The 19,685-nt window shown below is 43.9% G+C and overlaps 1 protein-coding gene across 4 annotated transcripts in view; it reads right to left on the bottom strand.

The window, feature by feature from the left end:
- The window catches only part of SUFU (SUFU negative regulator of hedgehog signaling), a 98,770-nt gene that overhangs the window by 27,489 nt on the left and 51,596 nt on the right, over positions 1–19,685 (bottom strand). For 3 of the 4 annotated variants that reach the window (XM_064663170.1, XM_064663171.1, XM_064663168.1), the window contains exons 4-8: positions 18,899–19,041; positions 16,350–16,435; positions 14,168–14,240; positions 9,411–9,567; positions 7,861–7,972 (exon numbers count right to left, since the gene is read on the bottom strand). In XM_064663170.1, coding sequence (XP_064519240.1) covers positions 7,861–7,972; positions 9,411–9,567; positions 14,168–14,240; positions 16,350–16,435; positions 18,899–19,041 — 571 coding nt within the window. The remainder of the gene's footprint in view (positions 1–7,860; positions 7,973–9,410; positions 9,568–14,167; positions 14,241–16,349; positions 16,436–18,898; positions 19,042–19,685) is intronic. The other variant, XM_064663169.1, reaches the window with a different exon arrangement.

Here is a 19,685-nt window from a genome sequence, read left to right as displayed (position 1 = left end):
ATCTAAGCTGTACCTTTCTAAACAAGAGTTACGTGTTGTGGACTGCAGTTAACACACCCAGAGGCCACAGTGCCATCACTTTCAAACATGGAAACATGTCGCATGACATGGGGACTCAGCAAGACCAATTAAAATTCTCTCTTTGGAACTGGAAATCCTTGTGCTGGCCCTTCCAAAGGATGATAGCCCAGATGAAGGGTTGGCAGGACCTCTAGGTTGTTATTAACAAAAAGTTCATGTTGTAACACACATTGCCATCTACAGCTTGTAGTTTTCAGACTTAGAAAAAAACCATAGAAAATGTTTGCTTTTTAACACTAACATGCCTGGTTTTACGACTGTCAGTTACCCGTAAGTCATTGCTTCCTCCACCCCATCACCAAATAAATCAGCAGCAAAAGTCAGTGGAGTTTTACTTGTTATGACTAAGATCTAGCTGACTATCACGTAAAATGTTGCGAACTTTGTCTATTCCAGATTTAATACTTCATCCAACCCACACAAAAAAATTTATGTTTCTCAGTGTCCAGAAAAAACAAGTCTGCAAAAGCCAGGGCTGCTGCATTAGGAAAGGCAGCAGATTTAAATGGAAGCAGCATGCCGGAAATGCCCCAGTTTAAGGACTACACATCTCATGTTTTGTGAAACTGGAGGGGAGTTGGAGAAGATTAAAGCACATTTCCCTCTGATTGGGGGCTTGTGGGAGGTGTAAACGTGGGCAGTTGTCAGATTAATTCTTTAGATGATTACATTCTTTTTGTTTCTTTAAAGCTGTTTGTAGTCGGTTTTGATGTCTCCTGTTCTGGGCAAGTGTATTGCTGCAGTTACCAAGGTGACTTTAGCTGACTTTCAACTATTTTTTCCAGCTTTGGTTTCTACCAGTAGTCTGCTTCTGGGTGGAGGAGAGCGGGAGGAAATTATGTTTGTTGTTTTTTTGTTAAATCTCATGAATGCTGATTAACATGAACTTAACCAAAGCCATATTTGATTTTTTTTTCTATTTTTGAGAAAGAGAGGGTGGTCAAACCATTGCAAAGGTGTCCAGTGTGGCCTGCAGCTTCCCCAGACCTCTGTTAACAAGGAAAGGGCCTGAGAATAATCCACATCCCAGTGTGCTGTGCTCCTTCTCAATGTGAGAGGCCACACGCTGGAACGTGTAGCCTCCTGGGGGCCCTCTCATTGTATTAAAGATGAGGGTGGCTGCAACCTGCTTCATTTTATGCCAACTAACAGCAGCCCGTGGGGATCCTGGAAAATTGCCAATGTAATCACTGGATTGCACAAAGTTTGGATGTCCCCTCCTTCTAAGTCATGTTTATAGCAACCCCTTCTCAAGCAACCACTGGCAGTTATTTTATGGGATTCAGGAATAACCAGGTTGATCGGATTAAGAAAGGTTTATTTATTCTTGCACTTGCATTTCACTTTATGATCAGAGCACTTGATCTCATGGAGCATAATTTTGCTGCATTTCCAAGCTATTCTCTGGTACCAAAATCACTAGGGATATGCTGTTGGAAGCTGGCCATGGTAGGGGCTCTTTGTAGGAGTGGGTGCCCACTGCATCAGCAAAGTTAGTTTCTCTCACTGGTCTTTGCTTCCTCCATATAAAACCCAGCACTGTGAGTTAGCAAATGCAAACCATCAGTGCAAGCTTACACAGCTGGGAGAGAAAGGTCGGACCACTTTTTCTTTCTTCCCCGCCCTTCTTCCCTTTCCAACCGTGGCTATTTCAAACCTCCTCAATCCCTCACTAAGATATGGTCAAAGATCACTTAAGTGCCAACAGTCTTCCAGAGTCTTTCCCACAGTTTCCCCTGAAGGGCAAACCAGCAGTTGTGGGAAAGAGCCTTAAGCATCTTGGCACACAGAGCTACAGCACGTCAGGAACACACAGAGGCAAGTGCAGAACTGGGGAGGACACGGTTACACAGCTCTTGCAGTGGTCACACTGGGACAAGGCTCAGTGTCAGAGTGCTCAGACCTGGGTGCTCCTCAGCCTGGTTAAACAGGATGGTGACGATGTTCTGTGTGCATTTCCTGGCATGGAAGGGCTGCAAGGACAATGCCAGTAGCAACAATCCTCTTGCCACTCACATATCCCTTTGGAAAGCTGCATAATTACTGTCAGAGCTTGCAGGGGCCAGACTGTTCTAAGACCTGCAGCTGAACTGGGATTGAGAGATTTAGGCTGTTCCACTGGCACCCTGCAGACTCATGAGTTAAGTCAAACAACTCTTTTATGCTTCAGGTTCCCCGTCTGTAAAACCGAGACATTTTTCCACATAGGGGTGTTGCAAGGATTAAGTCAATGTTTGCAAAGCACTTTTGGATTCTTAGATGGGGAAAGCTATGCAAGAGTGCAAATTATTAGCATGGTGACTGCTCTGCACTTCTCCTGACACTGGTTTTCCAGACATTTACGTTTTCAGTTTGCAAGCTTGTCACCCAGCACTCAGCCTCATGCTGAGAGACACTCCCTGAAGTATATCGCCTCCCCCCATTCAGCATTCCTGACTCAAGCAGGACACCACTGAATGGCATTGCAATGAGAGAGCATGCCTAAATAAGCAGGACTGGATTGGAAACTTACTGCTTATTGGTTGCAGAATCAGAAAGCCTAGCCAGAACCAGACAGTTTCAGAGAATGCTGAAATGCTCCCCTTTATGTAAAGTTTGCCTCCAAGAACTGAAGACAGGAAACGAGCTACACAGACAACAGCTTCCCTCCACCCAAGTGAAGCAGATTCAAAACCCAATGCAACTGGGAGAAGCAAAGGGCAGACTCGTCTCGAAGCAAAACCTACATCTCGGTATTACTGTCAGAGCTTCCTCAGAAATGCTGCTCAGATGGAGCTCGTTAATGTGCATTAACCCAATGCTACCCCCTGACAGGAGAAATCCACACGCCCTATTTACCAAGTCAGAGGAACTACAAGGGCAGTGGACTCCAGTCCTGGAAGTGGTGCCACTATCACTCATGTGCTCCAAACCAGGCACATCGTGTGACAGTCTGGGGTTATCCTGGGAGGAATTCTGGAGTGACACAACTCCTCCTTCTTCCCACAAGCACCTGAGATGCTGAGGGTGCAGTGCTCCAGCAGATCACCGCCAGGACAGTCCTGCCAGCCCCACCTGCCGGAGGGTTGGTCCCTACTCTGATTGCCAGGAGCCTGCCTTCATTTCCCTGCACAGCTGCAAACTGTTCACGGCTGGATGGTATATGAGCTACCAGATGTTCAAGTTTCCCTATACTCAACCTGTCTTTCTGCCTGGAAGTTGAATGTAGATGGGATTTGAGGTCTTTGTGGGTCCCTGGATGAATGATCACAGTGCATGAGGGAACCAGCACAAGCACAGTTACCTGGGAAATCCCAGACAGAAATATGAGAATTAGGCATATTGAACCACACCACTCGATCCTTCTTAAGAAGGGGGAGAGTGATAAACAGCAGAGACATGCTGGAAAAACCTTGTCAAAGTAATTCAACCTTGGGAGACCTTTTTCTATCACTCAAACCTCATCTTCAGACACTGGGGATGTGCGTGGGCAATACCTGAATCCCGGCACAATGAAATGCAAAAATTACAGACAATTTTAGCTTCAACACGTGCAGTAATGCAGTGTGCTAGCTCTAGGTTTCTACTCCATGTCTCAGCTCGCTGTAGAACAGTCTGAGTCAGCCAAGAGGCAGAAAAACATCAATTTCAGCAATGCTGCATGATCAAGGGGACCCTTGAGGGGTAGAAAAGGTCAAGAATTCCCCTATCCCAACCCCGGTTCTCACAGCAACTGTGGCAAATTAACTCCTCTGTCCTCATCTGTAGCATGGAGATACTACTCACCTACCTCACAGGAGAGCACAGAGCTAATTACCAGGGACAACTAAAGACTCAGCCCCAGAAATTATTACATCAAGATATTAAACAGTGAATGAAGCAAGACTCCACAGGTGTCACTGAACTTTGACATCTGGAACTTCCAACCCACTGAAGTCTTAACAGCAGCAGTGTTTAGTCTGACATTTAAACATCCCCTATGGATAACAGCTCTCCATATCCAACAAGAGTGAACCCGCATGGCTCAGGAGACTGGGAGCCTTGCCTTTCTGTCTGAGCGGCACCTACTAAGCTGATGGGTCCTAGGAAATAAATAATGTGCCACTGAAAAGCACATTTGTATTCATACACGCCTTATTTTTCCAAGAGGTAATTGACAGTATTTGGTTACCTATGGTTGAAATGATTAGTCATGTTTCCAAAGATTAATTTACATGTTCTTTTGTTTAATACGTATGAACTGATTTAATGACTGCTTATGAACTGAGCTAACAGTCATTTTGAGAAACAGATGTCCGATGCAGTTTTAAGCTTTAAGAGTGCTTTTATTCATATCCTTAGGAGAAAAAGGGCTACACAGTCTACAGTAATAACACTAATGAATCAAAGTACTACAGCTGCCCAACAGGGTTTTGACAGAAACCAGCTTTTTCTCAAAGGAACTTTTTTTTAGGGCTCTGGGACAGTGAACAACTGGTAATATGCATGCTACATGTAAGTATGTGCTTTGCTGGAGCCAAAACACTGAATCAAGCCCTATCTGCAACCAAACAATGTGAGGCTTTTGCATAAGTGGTGAAAACTGTAGCAACACAAAGACTGAGAAATCTGTATGGAATCTGGATCCTCTATGTTTTATATAAATAAATATTTGAAAGTTTGAGTGTTTCTGATACTATTTAGTGACACTGAATGCAGAACAGGTTGTCTGCTTCAAGCCCTGATAGATTATTGTGTGTGGGTGGTAGGGTTAGGATAAAAGAAAGGGAAGAAAGCTACTAGGAAAGCAGTTGGTGGTTGCAAACCCATGATAAATAAACAGCACATTCCTCTTCTGCACAAAGCCATTAGAGTCTGTGTCAGACTTTACCATCCTAATGTCAGCTGGGTGCAAATTTGACAGCCTGGGGTTCTGCAGTGCTCCCTATGGAAAGCAGATTTGAAACAATTTGCCATGCCCCAACCGAGCATTTCTGTCAAGTTCCTAAAGAGCTTCTAATGCACCAGTTATTCACAGGACCCTTGCAAAGAACCACGGGTTTGATATTTTATGGTCTGGTGTGTACAGTGCAGGATATGATTACACACAAGCCTGCTTCCCATCAGCTAGCACCTCGTAATCGTTAACATATTTATCCTTGTGGTGCCTCAAGAAGATGACATTGTTATTAGTCCCATTTTATAGATTCAGAAACTGAAGCTCAATAGCTAAATGACTTGCCTTTGATTACACAAGATTTATAGTGAAGGACAGAACTGAGTCTCAGCCCTACCGGGCCCAAGCAATCCAAGCAAGGATCACACCAGAAGGACTAGATCTACATGCAGAATCATCCTTCATCTCAGGTGCTCGTAAGTCCTACAAAATGGTTATATCTGCATTGGGATTTGTGCCTTTCGTGTCTCAACCTTTATCCCCGTAGGTACCTATAGGGAACATGGACGTAGATACATTACTGCATGTAAAAGCTGAGCTTGTAAGTTACATTCCTCTGCAGCAGCTGGAGATGAGAGTCTCCATATCATACTCTTGTACTTAATAGCACATTGAGCAATTTTGCTCAAACACATAAGACATGCTGAGACAGTGTATTAAGAAAGGCTGAGACATAATAAGATCTTCCTCTTCTACTTCATCTATACCACACTGTTCTGGAAAATATGTTGACTGATCAGTTTTAGCCGCAGTAAGGGTAATCATCAGTACCAGTTAGTTAGAGGTTGTGAGTAAACACTGCTTTCCAGCACAAACCAGCCCTTTTCAGTACGGTCAATGCATTTAACAAGTCCCATTGTATCTGCTACATGAATTGGAGAAGAGAAGCCACTGCAAAAGTAAAAAAGACCTTTCTTAAACTCCTCTCAAAGCAGTCAGTAAGATGGAGGAAGGAAGTATTAGGACACACCACTGTTTTGAGATCTCCCCTATCCCTCTAATAGTATCACCAGAGTAAAACAGCTGATAGCTCTTTCCTTAACTGAAGTGCTGTCATGGAGAAACAGGGTAGCTATCAGTTTCCCCCGTGGTAACCATAGACCTCAGTGAAATGTATTGATCTTCTAGGAGGCAAACACTGGGAACCAGCCATTCCTACCACTCAGGCTTCAGGCAGGGTAGGTGTGCAGCTGCTGCAGGTTAAGAGAGATTTGCAACAAAGAGCACTGTCACAGATATGAGGCTCTGAATTTGACCTGCCTTCCTCTCTGTCTCAGAACAGTTAAAAATCCAGGTAAATATTTGTGTTCTTCATCTTAGACCTCTGCTAACCTTTCATCACTCTGTCTCAAGCCTATCTCTGTTTATCTTACCCTCAATAACGTAAAGCTCCCTTATCTAAGCAACAACAGCCTCCCAGCATTAAGGCTTACCCATCAGCTGCCTCCTCGACCTGATGTGCACCTGAAATGTTTCTGGTCATCCCCAAACACTGTGGACTCAGAGGTCACACTGGGCAGGCAGACGCATGCAGGAGCCCAGCATCTGTGAGAAATCCTGCCCACTACTTTTGAGCCTTCCAAGTCTGGGTGTAATTTGTGCAAATCAGATGGTATAATTTTTTATTTTTTTCAGTGTGGCCAGCGGGACCAGCCAATGATCCAATGTGACCAACCTTCAAGCAGGGAAATACTACTCAAAACCTGAGTCAGATCAGAATCTGGCTCAATTTCATTACTATATAGTAAAAGTAAGATTATTCCTAAAGCAATAATAAAGTCACTTGAGATTTTTTTTATATAAGCACCAATATCTCATATTAATTGTTATTACACAGCATCAGCAGTTGATATAATACTTCCCCCAAAGGATTAGGCAACTCAGAAAAATTCATATATAAGGCAAATCAGAAGTCACCCACAAAATGGAACAAGAACGGACAACTACGAGAAATATTCTTCTCATGAAATGTTTGAATCAAGAATGAAACAGGAATTGAAACAGAGCAGAATGCTGTCCCTGCCTGGCACTACAGGAAAGTGCTGATTTCATGACGATTTTACTCTTGGAACAAGAAAGCACAAACATTCATCAGAGACTAAGAAACCAAAGGAAATGGCAAGATGAAGGAGTGCAGCAAAGATGTATGCCTTTCTGTGTCATTTAGGTGAAACCATCAAAATTGATGGGAAAACACTTAACTAGCAACTGAAGCCCAAGAGGAGAAGGGGAGAAACCCAGAAAGACAGAAGTGCAGAAACTACAGATGGCTTGAAATCACAGGTAATTTCCTATAGATTCACTGTATTCAAAAGTTACAAATGAGAGATCTACAGGTCCACCTAGTCCCACTTAAATCACCTGTTAGACTACAGACTATTAGAGACTAGGGTGGTATTGGCGTGTAATTACTGACAGAACACACCTGTTTCAGCAAGGCAAGATCAAAGTCACTTAAAAAAAAAAAAAGAAAATCAACACTTCAACCAAAAGGTTTGTAAGTTTGAGCTTGAAAACAATATACTCAGGCAAAAATATCAGCAGTCATCTATGCCACCTAGCTCTGGATACTGTAGCCCTTTTCAGCACGGTCCATTTTATAGGGATCAGTCCAGTCTGATTTCAAACACAGTACACTGTGAACAGCAGAACACAGTCAGAGCCACTCTGCATTTGCAAGGTTTGTCCAAAACCCCTCTCAAAAGCTGCACTCCTGAGTACCAGCCCATTAATCCAACCCGAACAACTCTTCTCCCTCAGTCCCTCTCCCCTTGCCAAGTTTTTTCCCACCCGGCTTTAACTTTGTTTTCCATGCTGAGCTCTTTAGCTTCCCTCTGCCACTGAGTGTGCAGGGTGAAACTCACGGTGCTCGGTCGTGGTTCAACCCATTCTGTCTTTGTGCATTGATTGGAGGTAGAACAGGTTTGCTGTTAATCTCAAGCCCTCTCCGCAAAGTCTCCCTGATTTGCTCTGTATCTGCAAAGAGAAATTTTTTAAATATAATTTAGAGTCCCCAGAAACATCACAGACACAAGGAGATATCAGGTGTGTTTCATCTAAACTCTTCCCCTTCAGAAAGAAATGAAGAGATGCTAAGGGTTAATACTTAACTGCCCTTCCTGCACTTCCTTAGGAGTTATTTCACTTTCTAAAGTTGGTTTAAATTCTCTTGGTTTGGGCTGTGATGGTATGTCAGGCAAGGAGAGCAAGGTGTTTGCTGTTTCTGTAGCTCTCACAGAACCTCCTCATACTTCCAAGCCTTTGTACTGGAAATCATTTTTCCCATTAGGCATAACAGGAATTTGTTCCTTTACCAAACGAGTGTATGAAGATTTGAAAGGTTTTGCAATTGGCTTTGCAAATCTGTTGATTAATTTACAACAAGATTCACAAAAGAGGGGAATTTTACGCAGAGCAACCTTCAGCCTCAAGCGCACGTCTGAAAATAAGCTGCAAATTATGCAGTTCAGATGCAGTCTTTTTACTTCTGCATTTTTCTAAAATGCCTACTGGCCAAATACTTTCAATAGAGATCTTTCCTGCCTTTCTTAGAAGTTTTCTCATGTTTTTTTGAGAAATGTGAGAATTGGGTAGACAAAAATATATCCAAATTATTTCAAAATTTTTTGAAGGATATGCAAATTTCACCATGTATGCCTGTCTTTGGCTTTTCCTTTGCAAAGCTGAGGAAAAAATCACCTTTTTAGATCCAGTGCAGGTCAAAATATTTGCACAGGAGCCAAAAGAAACTATATATGCATTTAAATAATTTCTACTGTGGACTAAAGAACAAGTAAGATACCATTTCTGTGCAAACCGTTGTTAATTCCAGGAAATCTCAAGCCCTCAAATTTTATGTTCCTTCACCCATTTGAAAGGTAACAGGTATAATTTCAAGCCAGTGTAATGGCTATGACATCTGTACTCAAAGAGGGCATCTCACTGCAAAGGGGAACTCCACTGTATTTTATTTCTTCTTTCCAGAGTTCCGTATTTGTGAGAATGCCTTGAGTTCAGCTGAATCAGTGCAGAATCAGTCCAACTTGCCACCCAAGAAGTGACAATGTTAATAAGGAACAAAGCCTGGGAAAATACAATTGCTTCACTTTGCAGGTGTTTACAGTCCTGGTTTCACCAACTGCTCAGTTTAATTTTGCAGATTCAGATTACAATTTGCTTAAAAACTGAAAAAAGCATTTAGACAAAACAAGGCCAGGATCTCTTTTCCTCTCTCCTGCCTTCCTCAAAGAGGCCACACCAAAATTCATTTCACTCCCCTGAGACACACTGAGCCTCCCAATTACTTGGGTGTTTGTTATGAACTTGAAGATGCTGCATGACTCAGTGCACTGCCCAGACCCACCACAAAACAAGCCAAAAGGTCATGACAGTGACTTGGCCCAGGACATCTTACCCTTTCCAGAAAGCCGCCGGGGCTGCGTCCCAATGCAAATGCTCCTGCTGTCTTCATCATCCTCCGGTGGCCGGCTGAGGTCATCCCAGGCACATTTGGCACTCACTCCACTCAGGTTTGAGCCATCTGTCTCAATCCCTTTATCGACTCTCTCCTGCTTGAAAAGATCCAAAACACCAAGACTTTTTTGGGTGTGGCTTGAACCTGAGCAGGAACCCACCATGGTGCAGCCCAACCTTCAGCAGCTCCTGCAGATCCCTCTTTGTGGACAGTTTCCACCCTGTGGCCCCTGTGCTTTGCTGTGTCAGCAAACAGTGACTGCACCTGGAGCCAAATGTGGGAGCTGGTCAGAACTGAATAAACCTTTTCCATAGCAGGTTGATCTGAACTTCCACCCCTTACCCACTGCTTCACTACATGGCCCTGGCAGGCCCAAAGGAGGGTGAGAGAAAAGTGGAAACCTGGGGTGTACAGGGTTGCCTCTTTCAGTGTTAGCACTGATTTACACCAACTCAAAGTATTTAAGACACTACATTACACACTCCTGTATGAAGCACAGCTTGGCAGTCGATCTATTACATGTCAGTGACAACAAATCCCTGAATAACTAAAACTACATTCTGTTTTCAACCTTACCAAGGAGTCCTACAATGCAAACAGCTCACGGAGAGACTAATCGTTCACAAGGGTTCTTCATTTGCAAACTGCCCAGACAGCCCCTGCTTTCCAGTGTGCTGGGGTGTCCCATAAAGGACAAACGTACAGGTTTGGATGTGCAAGGAGATACAGGTTTGTTCCCAATGTCAAAGCTTTTGCATAGCTTTCTCTATTGGCAAATAAACAAACTCCCTCCCTCACAAGCTGGACTTTCCAAGCACACAACTAGCATTTGGGCGTTGGAAGGTGTCACATACCAACCACAAGCAGTTGGATGCTCTCAGACACCAGGCATTTTCTCCACGACGTGCATCTGCAAGACTGCCCTAACTACAGCCAAAACTTTCACAGGACACCACCTGCTCGGACACTGGCATCAGTCTGACTTTCCACCTGTGACCCACAAGGGGGTAATGTTGAGCTGAACAAACTCGGGGCTGAGCTTCACCGAGGACAGGCTCTATCCGCTGTCACCTCTTCCCTGGCTCCAAACCAACCTGGATTGTTTCCCCCTTTTCTGGAGGGGTATCTCTTCTGGTACCGCTCAGTGGCACCAGCAAGATCTCCATCTCTCTGCATACATCTTGGTCACCTCAAAACAGGCAATAAGCCCCAAGAAACATTGAAGATTTGAGGAGAGAGCAGAGCTGTGTTAGACACAATGCTCCATGTTACTACTCTCCAGCTTCACCTTGCCACTGGAGATGAGACACTGTGTGAGTATTCAGTGCTTTGCAAAATCTGTTCCCTAAGAAAGTTTCCAGACTAAACCCACATATATTCCTCCCATTGCCCAACTGTGCACACTCTGCCCTAGGAAGAGCATGGCCTGTTCTTGTGATCATTCAAGAAAGGATTTGAGCAGCTCAAAGATAAGCACAGGCACTCAGGGTGTGGTTGCACAGCGGTTTAAGTTGATGTAATTTGCAGTGACTGCAGTCCCACCCTCCTCCATGTGCTCCTACCCCTTTCCTTGAGCCAACTCTTTATTTTTTTTCATCTGGATCACCTCCCAAAACCCACTCTTTGGCCCAGAAGTAGAGGCAGGAGGCTGTGGCTGGGGGCAGGACCAGAGCAGTCTTGACTTAGACTTAAGCATTCAAAAGACTGCCTTCCTTCCGTCTCTCTCCCTGAAAGACTGTTCCTTGTCAGGATCTTCCTCCGGCGTCAGGGGAAACTGACTTCTTGAATGCGTAATAGGAAAATCTGAGAAATAATAAATCTGCTGGGATTTTCTTTTGTTATATCCTAAATATGAAATCAGTTGTATCACCCAGAAATAGAAGTTGTGGAAAAAGAAATAAAAATACATCCGTTCCTACATATGCAAACAATGCTTTAAGTGAGATTTAGCACGTGGCTCCTCCGGGAGCCCTCTGCGGTGCTCTGCGAGGACCCAGATCAGCTGGCATGGGTGGGTGTAACTTGTCAGCACTGTTATTTTTCATCCCAGTCATAGGGGAAGCATGGGAGAGCCACTAAACTTGCCCTTGAGCAGGGAACAGAAGAGCCCAGAGGGCCCTGAGGCTCTGGTGGGACCTGCTCCTCCATCCCTGCAGCCAGGGCCCCGCTCAGAGCCACAGCCGGGCCCTGCGGACAGTGCGCACAGCCTCGGGGAGGGGGAGAGGGACTCTCATCTGCAGCTCAGCTGGCTTGCAGAGCACTTCCTCAGGGGAAGAAGTGCTGCTCTGTTGGCATCCCTTGGAGATCAAGGGGAGCTGATGGAAACGAGTTGGCTTAAGGCAGCCTGATTTGCATGCCTGTTTTATAATGTTTGCAAGTATTGATGTTGAACGGGAAAAGTCCAAAATAACCCCAACCAGTTCAGATTCATCTGTGGCAATTCACAGTTTTACCCCATCTTTAGCCAGCAAAGATTTGCTTGGACTGAGGGGCTGTTCTTCCCTTGAAAGGGCAGCCTGAGCAGGAGGTTGGAGGAGCCCAGGGCAAAGGAGGTTCAGCTCTTTTCCTTCCTCAAAGGATGTTTCTGTCCTATTTTCCTCTCAGCATGTGGGAGGGATGCTCTGAGGCTCTTATAAGTCATTGATCCCTTTTTAAACGAGCCAGAGCACTGCAGTGTGACCCGCAGAGCAGCAACCACAACTCAGGAAATTCAAATCAGCTTTATTCTCTTCTGAGATATCTGTTAAACAGAAGCAAAGCACTGAGAATCAGTGCAGAGCTGGGGACCGACAGGGATTGTTTGACAGTGCTGCCAGAGAAATCTGAATGGCCTACAGGGAAGCCTTGGCTGAACAGAAAACAGCCAGCCGTTGCCACAGTGTTAATTGCCGACATCCTGGGATGACATCTTAGTTGGGATCCATTCTCAGCAACTCCGAACAGAAAGTACAGCTGCTGCTGCCAGGGCTGGGTTTAGGCCTCAACCAATTCCCACAAGAGACAATGCAGCCTCCAAACAAGCTCTGCCTGCTTCCCAGGCAGACAACATGCTTGCTGGCTCCAGGAAAGTTGTCCATTTTCTCTGCCTGCTCCCTCCCTCCCCTCCACCTCTCTTCCACTGCTGCCTTTCTGGTCTCACACACCCTGTACCACCACTAAGAAAATAACACTTTATTCTTTCCCCACTAATTAGAGCAGGAGGCACATGATGTGGCTGAACCCAGCCTGGCACAGCCTTGCTCCCTGCACTCAGCAAAGGCTCTTTGCAGGACCCAGCAGTGGGTTTTGCCCTATGAATTCTCAGGGGCTGTGGCAGCAGAACAGGAAGGAGGTGTGCACACACACACCTGAACATATGGACTTCTGCAAGGGCAAGTGAGAACAGAAACAGGAATGTCTTCAGTGTGAAGAAGTCCGGAAGGACCACAGACATAGCAGCTTTCAGCAGGACGCGCTGGTGAGGCAGAGGTGCTCTTCATTTGCCTTAACTTGCCTTGGCTGACTCAGATTCCAGTAAGCTGAGCTATTTTTCATTTACAGTAAATTGAAGAAAACCCTGTTATCATTAGGAATCACCAGTGTGCAGAGAACAGAAACACCTCCAGGAGAGGAGAGGGCAAAGTTCTGAAGAGCCTAAAAACTTTACGGGACTTGTAGTTGTATTAGCTCCCTTATTGTGGAACATTTGCTGAACATTTTTTTCCTGAGTTTCTCAGACTGGGGTTATTTTAGATGAACAAGTCCTTAAAAACAGTAAAAGTAGAATTTGGTTTTGTTCTTAAGCTTTCAAAATAAAAGATGTTGTGAGGCAACTGAGGGTAATCAGATGCAGACATGCAGACCATGAGCAAATGCAATAGCTTGTACAAAACGTGCACATATGCACGTGCCCTACCAGGCTAAGCCATAAGTTCTCTGTTAAAGGCAAATACTCAGTGATTCACTGAAACATGGCCAGCACCACACTGGATTTGCCTGTGACCCATGTACTCCAGAACCATAACTACGCTGAAGGGATGCAGAATTGTCCCCCAAATACATAGAAGTCCACAGGAGAGTAACCTCTCCATAGAGGTCCTATTCTGATCTTTAAATGTCAGAAATTAACTTGAACTCTGAAGAAGGTTCAGTATATCTTCCTGCATGGATTATTAATAACTGCATGTGATACTTTCGGCTTCCCATTATTTCTCAGACCACACTAACTACTTGGCCTCAAGTGTCATCCTACGGGAATAAGCAACATTATCACATTTGCCGCGAAAAAATAGGACTTAGGTGGGTTTGAGTTTTCTGTATGTTATATCACCTTATGCTTGCATATAAAAGAAAGGAGGAATTTCCTGGTGTACCATTTTTAAATATTTTATTTTTCTATGTTCTGTCATCTTCTATTTTCCTCCTTTCTAAAACATCCAGTCCAAATCTTACCAATTTGTTTCACATAGGAGATTCTGTTTTCCTGGTCTCCCTTCTCTAACTTTTTTCCTAGACCTGCCATCCACCTAGGGCTGGACATGTGTTCTCTTGAACCACCTCTGAGAGGGAAAAGAGTTCCTAGGACTTTTACAGGATTATTGCAAACACTGAGAAGATCAAAGCACCTTTAGAGAAGATAACAGAACTGTTGTATATCATTAAACCAATTCTCTCTGGCTACTAAAAAAGACACGACATTTTACAAACTAAAGACATACTTGCAGATGTGGGTCAATCTCGAATATTGTCTCCCCTCTTCTCATATCTGTTATCAACCAGGGGCCTCCAGCTCTACAAAGAAAGACAGATAATGAACCAAACAAGTCCTTTAGCTCCTTAGAGTCCTTAGAACTCCCCAACAGGGTCCTCGGAGTGGAGCTGTACTGGAAGGAAGATAGAAAGTTTAAAACAAACCTAGAAGCCCCTCTATGCTGTATATACCTCCCATAGCATGCATTTACCCTTTACATTTCCCAAATAATTAATAAAATTACTTAATACTTAATAAAAGCCCTCCATGACCTAGTGGTTAATCTGCTTAGTGTCTGGCACCACCAAAAGTTGCAGAGCAGTCAGGACTGGCACACGTTATCATGCCCTGTGCAGGCCAACTTAGTCATACAAGACTGAGCTGGGTTTTAATCTTTACAGGTAACTGAATTGGGACTGAGAAGTCCAGTGTAGCCTGGGTCTAAGACAGATAGGCAAGGCATAAGGTCAAGATTTATACCTCTATTATGTATCTAAAGATAGAGCAGGGTCCCAGTGGGACTGCACTTTTTGCCGAGATCGTCAGTCAAGTTCGGTACCATAAAGAGTTTATTGCTCTGATAAATACCCTTGCAACAGGCATTTTGCTCAGTTGGTACTTAATGGCCAGGTACTCAGATGGTTCAGGAAAATCTTTGTTTTCATTTCATTAGCAACAGAAGTTGGAAGGGTCAAGATGTTTCCTGACAAAGGTGATAGAAAACAGGTTACTGTGAAGATGAACTACTAGGAGACTTTGCTTTGGGTCTCAGTGCAGCCAGACTGTAGAAGTCAGCCCTAGATGGTGCTTTCTTCGTTTGCAGTAAAAACTTAAGTCTCTTGGAACTGCCATAAAAAAATTCATTTTTTTCATGAGACACTTTGTTATTGCAGTCAAAAGCCCCCTCCTCTGGCCCAGTCTGTGTTAGTCTCCTAAAGCACTTAGAGTGGGAGCAAGAAAAGTTAATGTTTTATAGTTTTTCAGATGCATCGATAGCCACTCTTTTTTCACATCACTTTGGAAGCTGTGAATTATTAACTGCAGAGGTGTGACCTGCTTCAGTTCCTCACTGGGATGCAAGAGAATTTTACCCTGACTCCACATCAATGGCTTAGTAGTTTGCATCTTTGCCTTCAAATCATGCACATTTGGGACTTATTTTATCCTTGGAAAGGTGCTTGTACCACAGCACAAAAGCCAAAACCCAGCATGAGAACAGACTGAGGAGAGGGGTGCTATATCTGCACTGACTTAGAGGAGCTAAGGGAGCTTCAGAAAGTGTTTATTGTATTAGGGACCCGGAAACAAAGCTTGCAGCCGGACTAATACACTCTACTCTAGGGCATTTGCAAGAATTATCTGCACTTGTGCCTAAAAAGGGAAAAGTTCAAGTTTAAGAAGTCCAGCTTTTCCAAATAATCAATCAATTCAAGGCTATTGTGACACTAGAGAGTGTACTATTGTGCCCAAAAACACACATACAGAAGTATTTTGTTTAAAAAAATGTCTTTTGAGCTACAATCACATGGCAACAACTTCCACTAAATTTAAAAATATTTAAACAAAACACCTGCAAGCCAAAAAGCCTTAGCTGTAACCTGGCACCAAATAAAGCATCAACATATCATTTACCATTTAAAACCCATCTCCTCCTTAACCCAACAGCATCTTTGTTATTTCTCCCATGGCGAAACAATGAACTTCACTTGCATGAATGCTCCTCCTGTTGCAAACTGGCCTACCAAGAGTGGGACCAGCTTGAGAGTGACTTTCTCACTTTTAGACAGTACCCAAGCTTTGTAAGCCAGACCCTCTCCTTCCTTTCTTTTGAACTACACAGAAAGGTCACCAGTAACAGTTATCCCAGCTCTCTCAGGAAGAACCAATGAGAAAACCCTGGAGGCATGAGAGGGAGGAAATTAAGCTTTCAAGACCTCATTCTGTTTCACCCTGAACATGTGGACTTCCACATGCATTAATCTGCCATCTAAGTGTCTGTGCGTGAGAACAGATTTGCAATGAATTCCCATCTCTTGCTACAGCACAGATTAAATAAGTGTCATCAACAAGTTAAAGACTGCTAATAAAAATAAACAACTGAATTGTTCTCTATGGAAATGCTCCCCTATATGGGCTATATGACCACTTACACTGGGACAGTCCGAAGCAGTTCCAAGATCCCTTGACCGTTCCACTGCTGAGCCGCATGCAGTTCCTCCGTGCAAACCCCAACAATCTGGAATAAATACAAACAGAGATATTAAACTGGATGGGAACCGTGCAAGAACTGTAGAGAAAATATACCACATGGTACTAGGCCAAACAGTACAAATACAGAGAAGCACCATTTCCTTAATCTAACTAGATGAGCTAGGACAAATGGAGCCTGAGACAACAGTGGGATTCTGCAATTCCTTACGCTCTCTCTACACTTACCCTGAGAAGCACCTCAGTCATGTAACAATCTTTCACAGCGTGTGTGAACTTAACAATGAGGATGGTCTGGTGACAAATCAGGGTTTATACACTAGCCTGCTCTGACTTTTCAATCTAGTCCACACAAGACAGGACTGAGCAAGGCAGGTTAGGGTCTGAGCATATGCAAACACTGCTCTTTCAGCCAACTGCTAGGAGCCAATGCACAAGCAATTGCAACCAGGCAAGGGACTTGCTGCCATACAGGATTGCTTTGGTGCTCATAAAATCCTTGACCAACTCAGTTTGCTGACTGGTTACATCTTACCCAGCACCATAAAGTAAAGCTGCTTACACACCACATAATCCACTTGTCACTGCAGGCAACTGCAGACTTCTGCCTTCCTGTGTAAGGCAGGATGTGTTTGCTTTTCTGGATAGGAGCTGCCACACTGAGCCATACCAGATGTCTCTCTCACAGCAGCTGAGATCAGCCGCTTCAAATGAAGGGGTGAAACACCCTTCAGCTGATAGGGGAAGGCAATTTCTTCCTGCTTTATCAACCTCTGACTTGTGCCTTTGAGCACAATGATTCACTCGGAGATGAAAAATTATTTTATCCACAGCCTTCTATTTTCTTCCTCAATATTCTAAGCCTTTTCCAACAACACTGAATTTTTGGTCAAAATCTGTTCAACTGATGTTTTATCAGAAAATAGGAAAACTAACAACTGGAGAGCAGCAAGCAGAAGTGCACAACGTGCCTCTGCTGCAAGCGTGTATCTGCACTGATAGAGATCTGTGTGGAAAACCATCAACGTCAGCATGTACCCAGCTCTGCACACCCTACCTCCCCTGCCCCTTGCAGAGCTCACTTTCTCAGGATCCAGCCCTTGGAGATGCATTTCATCCCCACCCATCTCCCAGGCTTCCTCCATCAACAGCCTGAATCACCCTTGCTTCAGGACACCCCTCCCTGGGCCTTCACTCAATAATTACACATAAACAACAACATTCTAAACAGGAAATTATTTTGTGTTCATTCTTTGCTTTTTGCAATCATTTATCCTCATGGGTCAAAATAAATCCATAACAACAAGCATCAAACAAAGGGGAAAAACAGGTCAACTGTATGTGTTGTGGAAGATTAGAGTCCAAGGGCCTCAGGATGAAGCAAGTTGAATGTCCTTTGATCCAGGACAGCTGGGCACTAAAGAAGAGATAAGGACTAATGCAGCACAAACTGGAGAGTCAGCCAGGAACTGCCCTGCTTAGCTTGGCACTTTGCCTCTCCTTCCAGGTCCCACAACTCACCTTTCATTAATTAATCAATCTCACACCTATCTCTTTCTTGTTGATAAAACACAGACTTTTGGGCACCTCAGAAAACTCAGGAAGTTCTCTGCCCTTGGACAGCAGTTGCCTTGTGCAGGTTTGTGGTAACAGAGGTTTGCCTTACATATTGCAAACTACAACCAAATACAAACGGGAGCAACTTGAAGCTTAAATTGTAAAATACAGACACTTGCATTTTCCCACAGGATGGAAGCTTTTCCACCAAGCAGGGAGAAATTAGCAGTTGGCATGAACTCTTCCACTAAGGTTATTAACTCCATATGCAATTTAAAAGTATCCAAAGCAGCCTCTATCTAAGAGACATCGCTGAGAAGAAGGACTTTGGGAAAGCAAGCAAACCTGTTTGGCCACAGAAGCTCCTCACACTGAACAGCAGGGTTAACTCACAAGGGATTTTTTTAAATGTTTTGTTTGTAAAGCAAACCTGAACATTTTTTAAACAGTAGATCAATGCAGAAAAACTCAGTTTCTAAAGAATCTTTATGCCAATGCTGCCATTAAGTACTGCTAACGCAGCTCCAAGCTCTTCCTTTTCTGGAACTCAAACCAATGGATCAGTTACTGATACTACCATAGAATCAATTTGAATTTATCTTTACATTAGTTTTTAAAAGTGTTTCGCTTAACATTTTTTCCTACGCTCACATTTGAAATATCAGAGCAGTAATTTAATATTCATTTCCAGGTGGGGTGTAAATCTTCTCCCTATCTCAAGACCTCTGTCTGGAGAACTGCATGTGCCATTGCTCAGTCCTGGTAAAATGCTTACAGAATATCTCCAGAGTAACAGCTCAAAGATGAGATCCACAGTAATTAAATAAGGAAGAAAGCTGGAAGACAGGATAACAAACATCTAACTTATCCCAGCTCAATGCAAGGTTAGCTGCATTCCATGCCCAGGAGGTGGCAGTCAGAGCCAGAGTCATACCTGTAGGAAAGTAACGACCCCAAAAGGAGTCTGCACCGGCTGCATCTGAGGGTCTTCTGTCAGTAACATATGCTGGATTCTAGATTCACTGTTGTCCAAAGGGCTATGCCACGATACATGGTCACCGCTGCAGAAGGTGTTTTCTGCAAGGAAGAGGAACAAGAAATATTTAGTCTGTGAAGTCTGCTAGAATATTTCTTCTGTTGGCACCTGTTCCTGACCACTGTCAGGCAGGGACCCCAAGCTGGGCCCAGGACAGTCACTGGTGGGTATTCACAGGGACTGCCTCCAGCCACCTCTGCTGAGTCTCTGAGTCACCTGAAGCAGGAGTGGAGTCTCATTGAGCCATCTGAATTCAAGCACTGTGAATTAACCACTCTTGAGTCCTGTGGCAAAAAATAGTGTCCTACCTTGATATTAAGCCCAACACAGGAATACCAAAAAATAAAATTAGTCTGTCTCTCACTTACTATTAGTCTCCTTCTGTAAGAGGGCACAGAGAGTCATTAGGCCATACTGGGTGCCCATGGGACAGCGATTCATACTTAATTTGCAGCTCTAATTTGCCAGTGAGAAAATATTCTGAAATGTGAATTAAACACAAATACTACTCTGCTATATCTAATAAAAATTCATATTCTGCTGCCCAAATTGTGACGGTCTAAGTCAAAATCACTGTCTCTCCCAATTTTCTGGCGACTTTGGTGCAGAATAATTAATATACTCCTTCTTTCTCAAACAGTGAGAAAACCAGTAGGCTATAAATTTCACTCTATGTCTGCATCAA

Source organism: Pseudopipra pipra, chromosome 8 (assembly GCF_036250125.1).
Source record: "Pseudopipra pipra isolate bDixPip1 chromosome 8, bDixPip1.hap1, whole genome shotgun sequence".
NCBI classification, from domain to species: domain Eukaryota; kingdom Metazoa; phylum Chordata; class Aves; order Passeriformes; family Pipridae; genus Pseudopipra; species Pseudopipra pipra.
The sequence above is the reverse complement of the archived record's forward strand: the minus strand, read 5'-3'. Positions and strand labels throughout refer to the sequence as shown.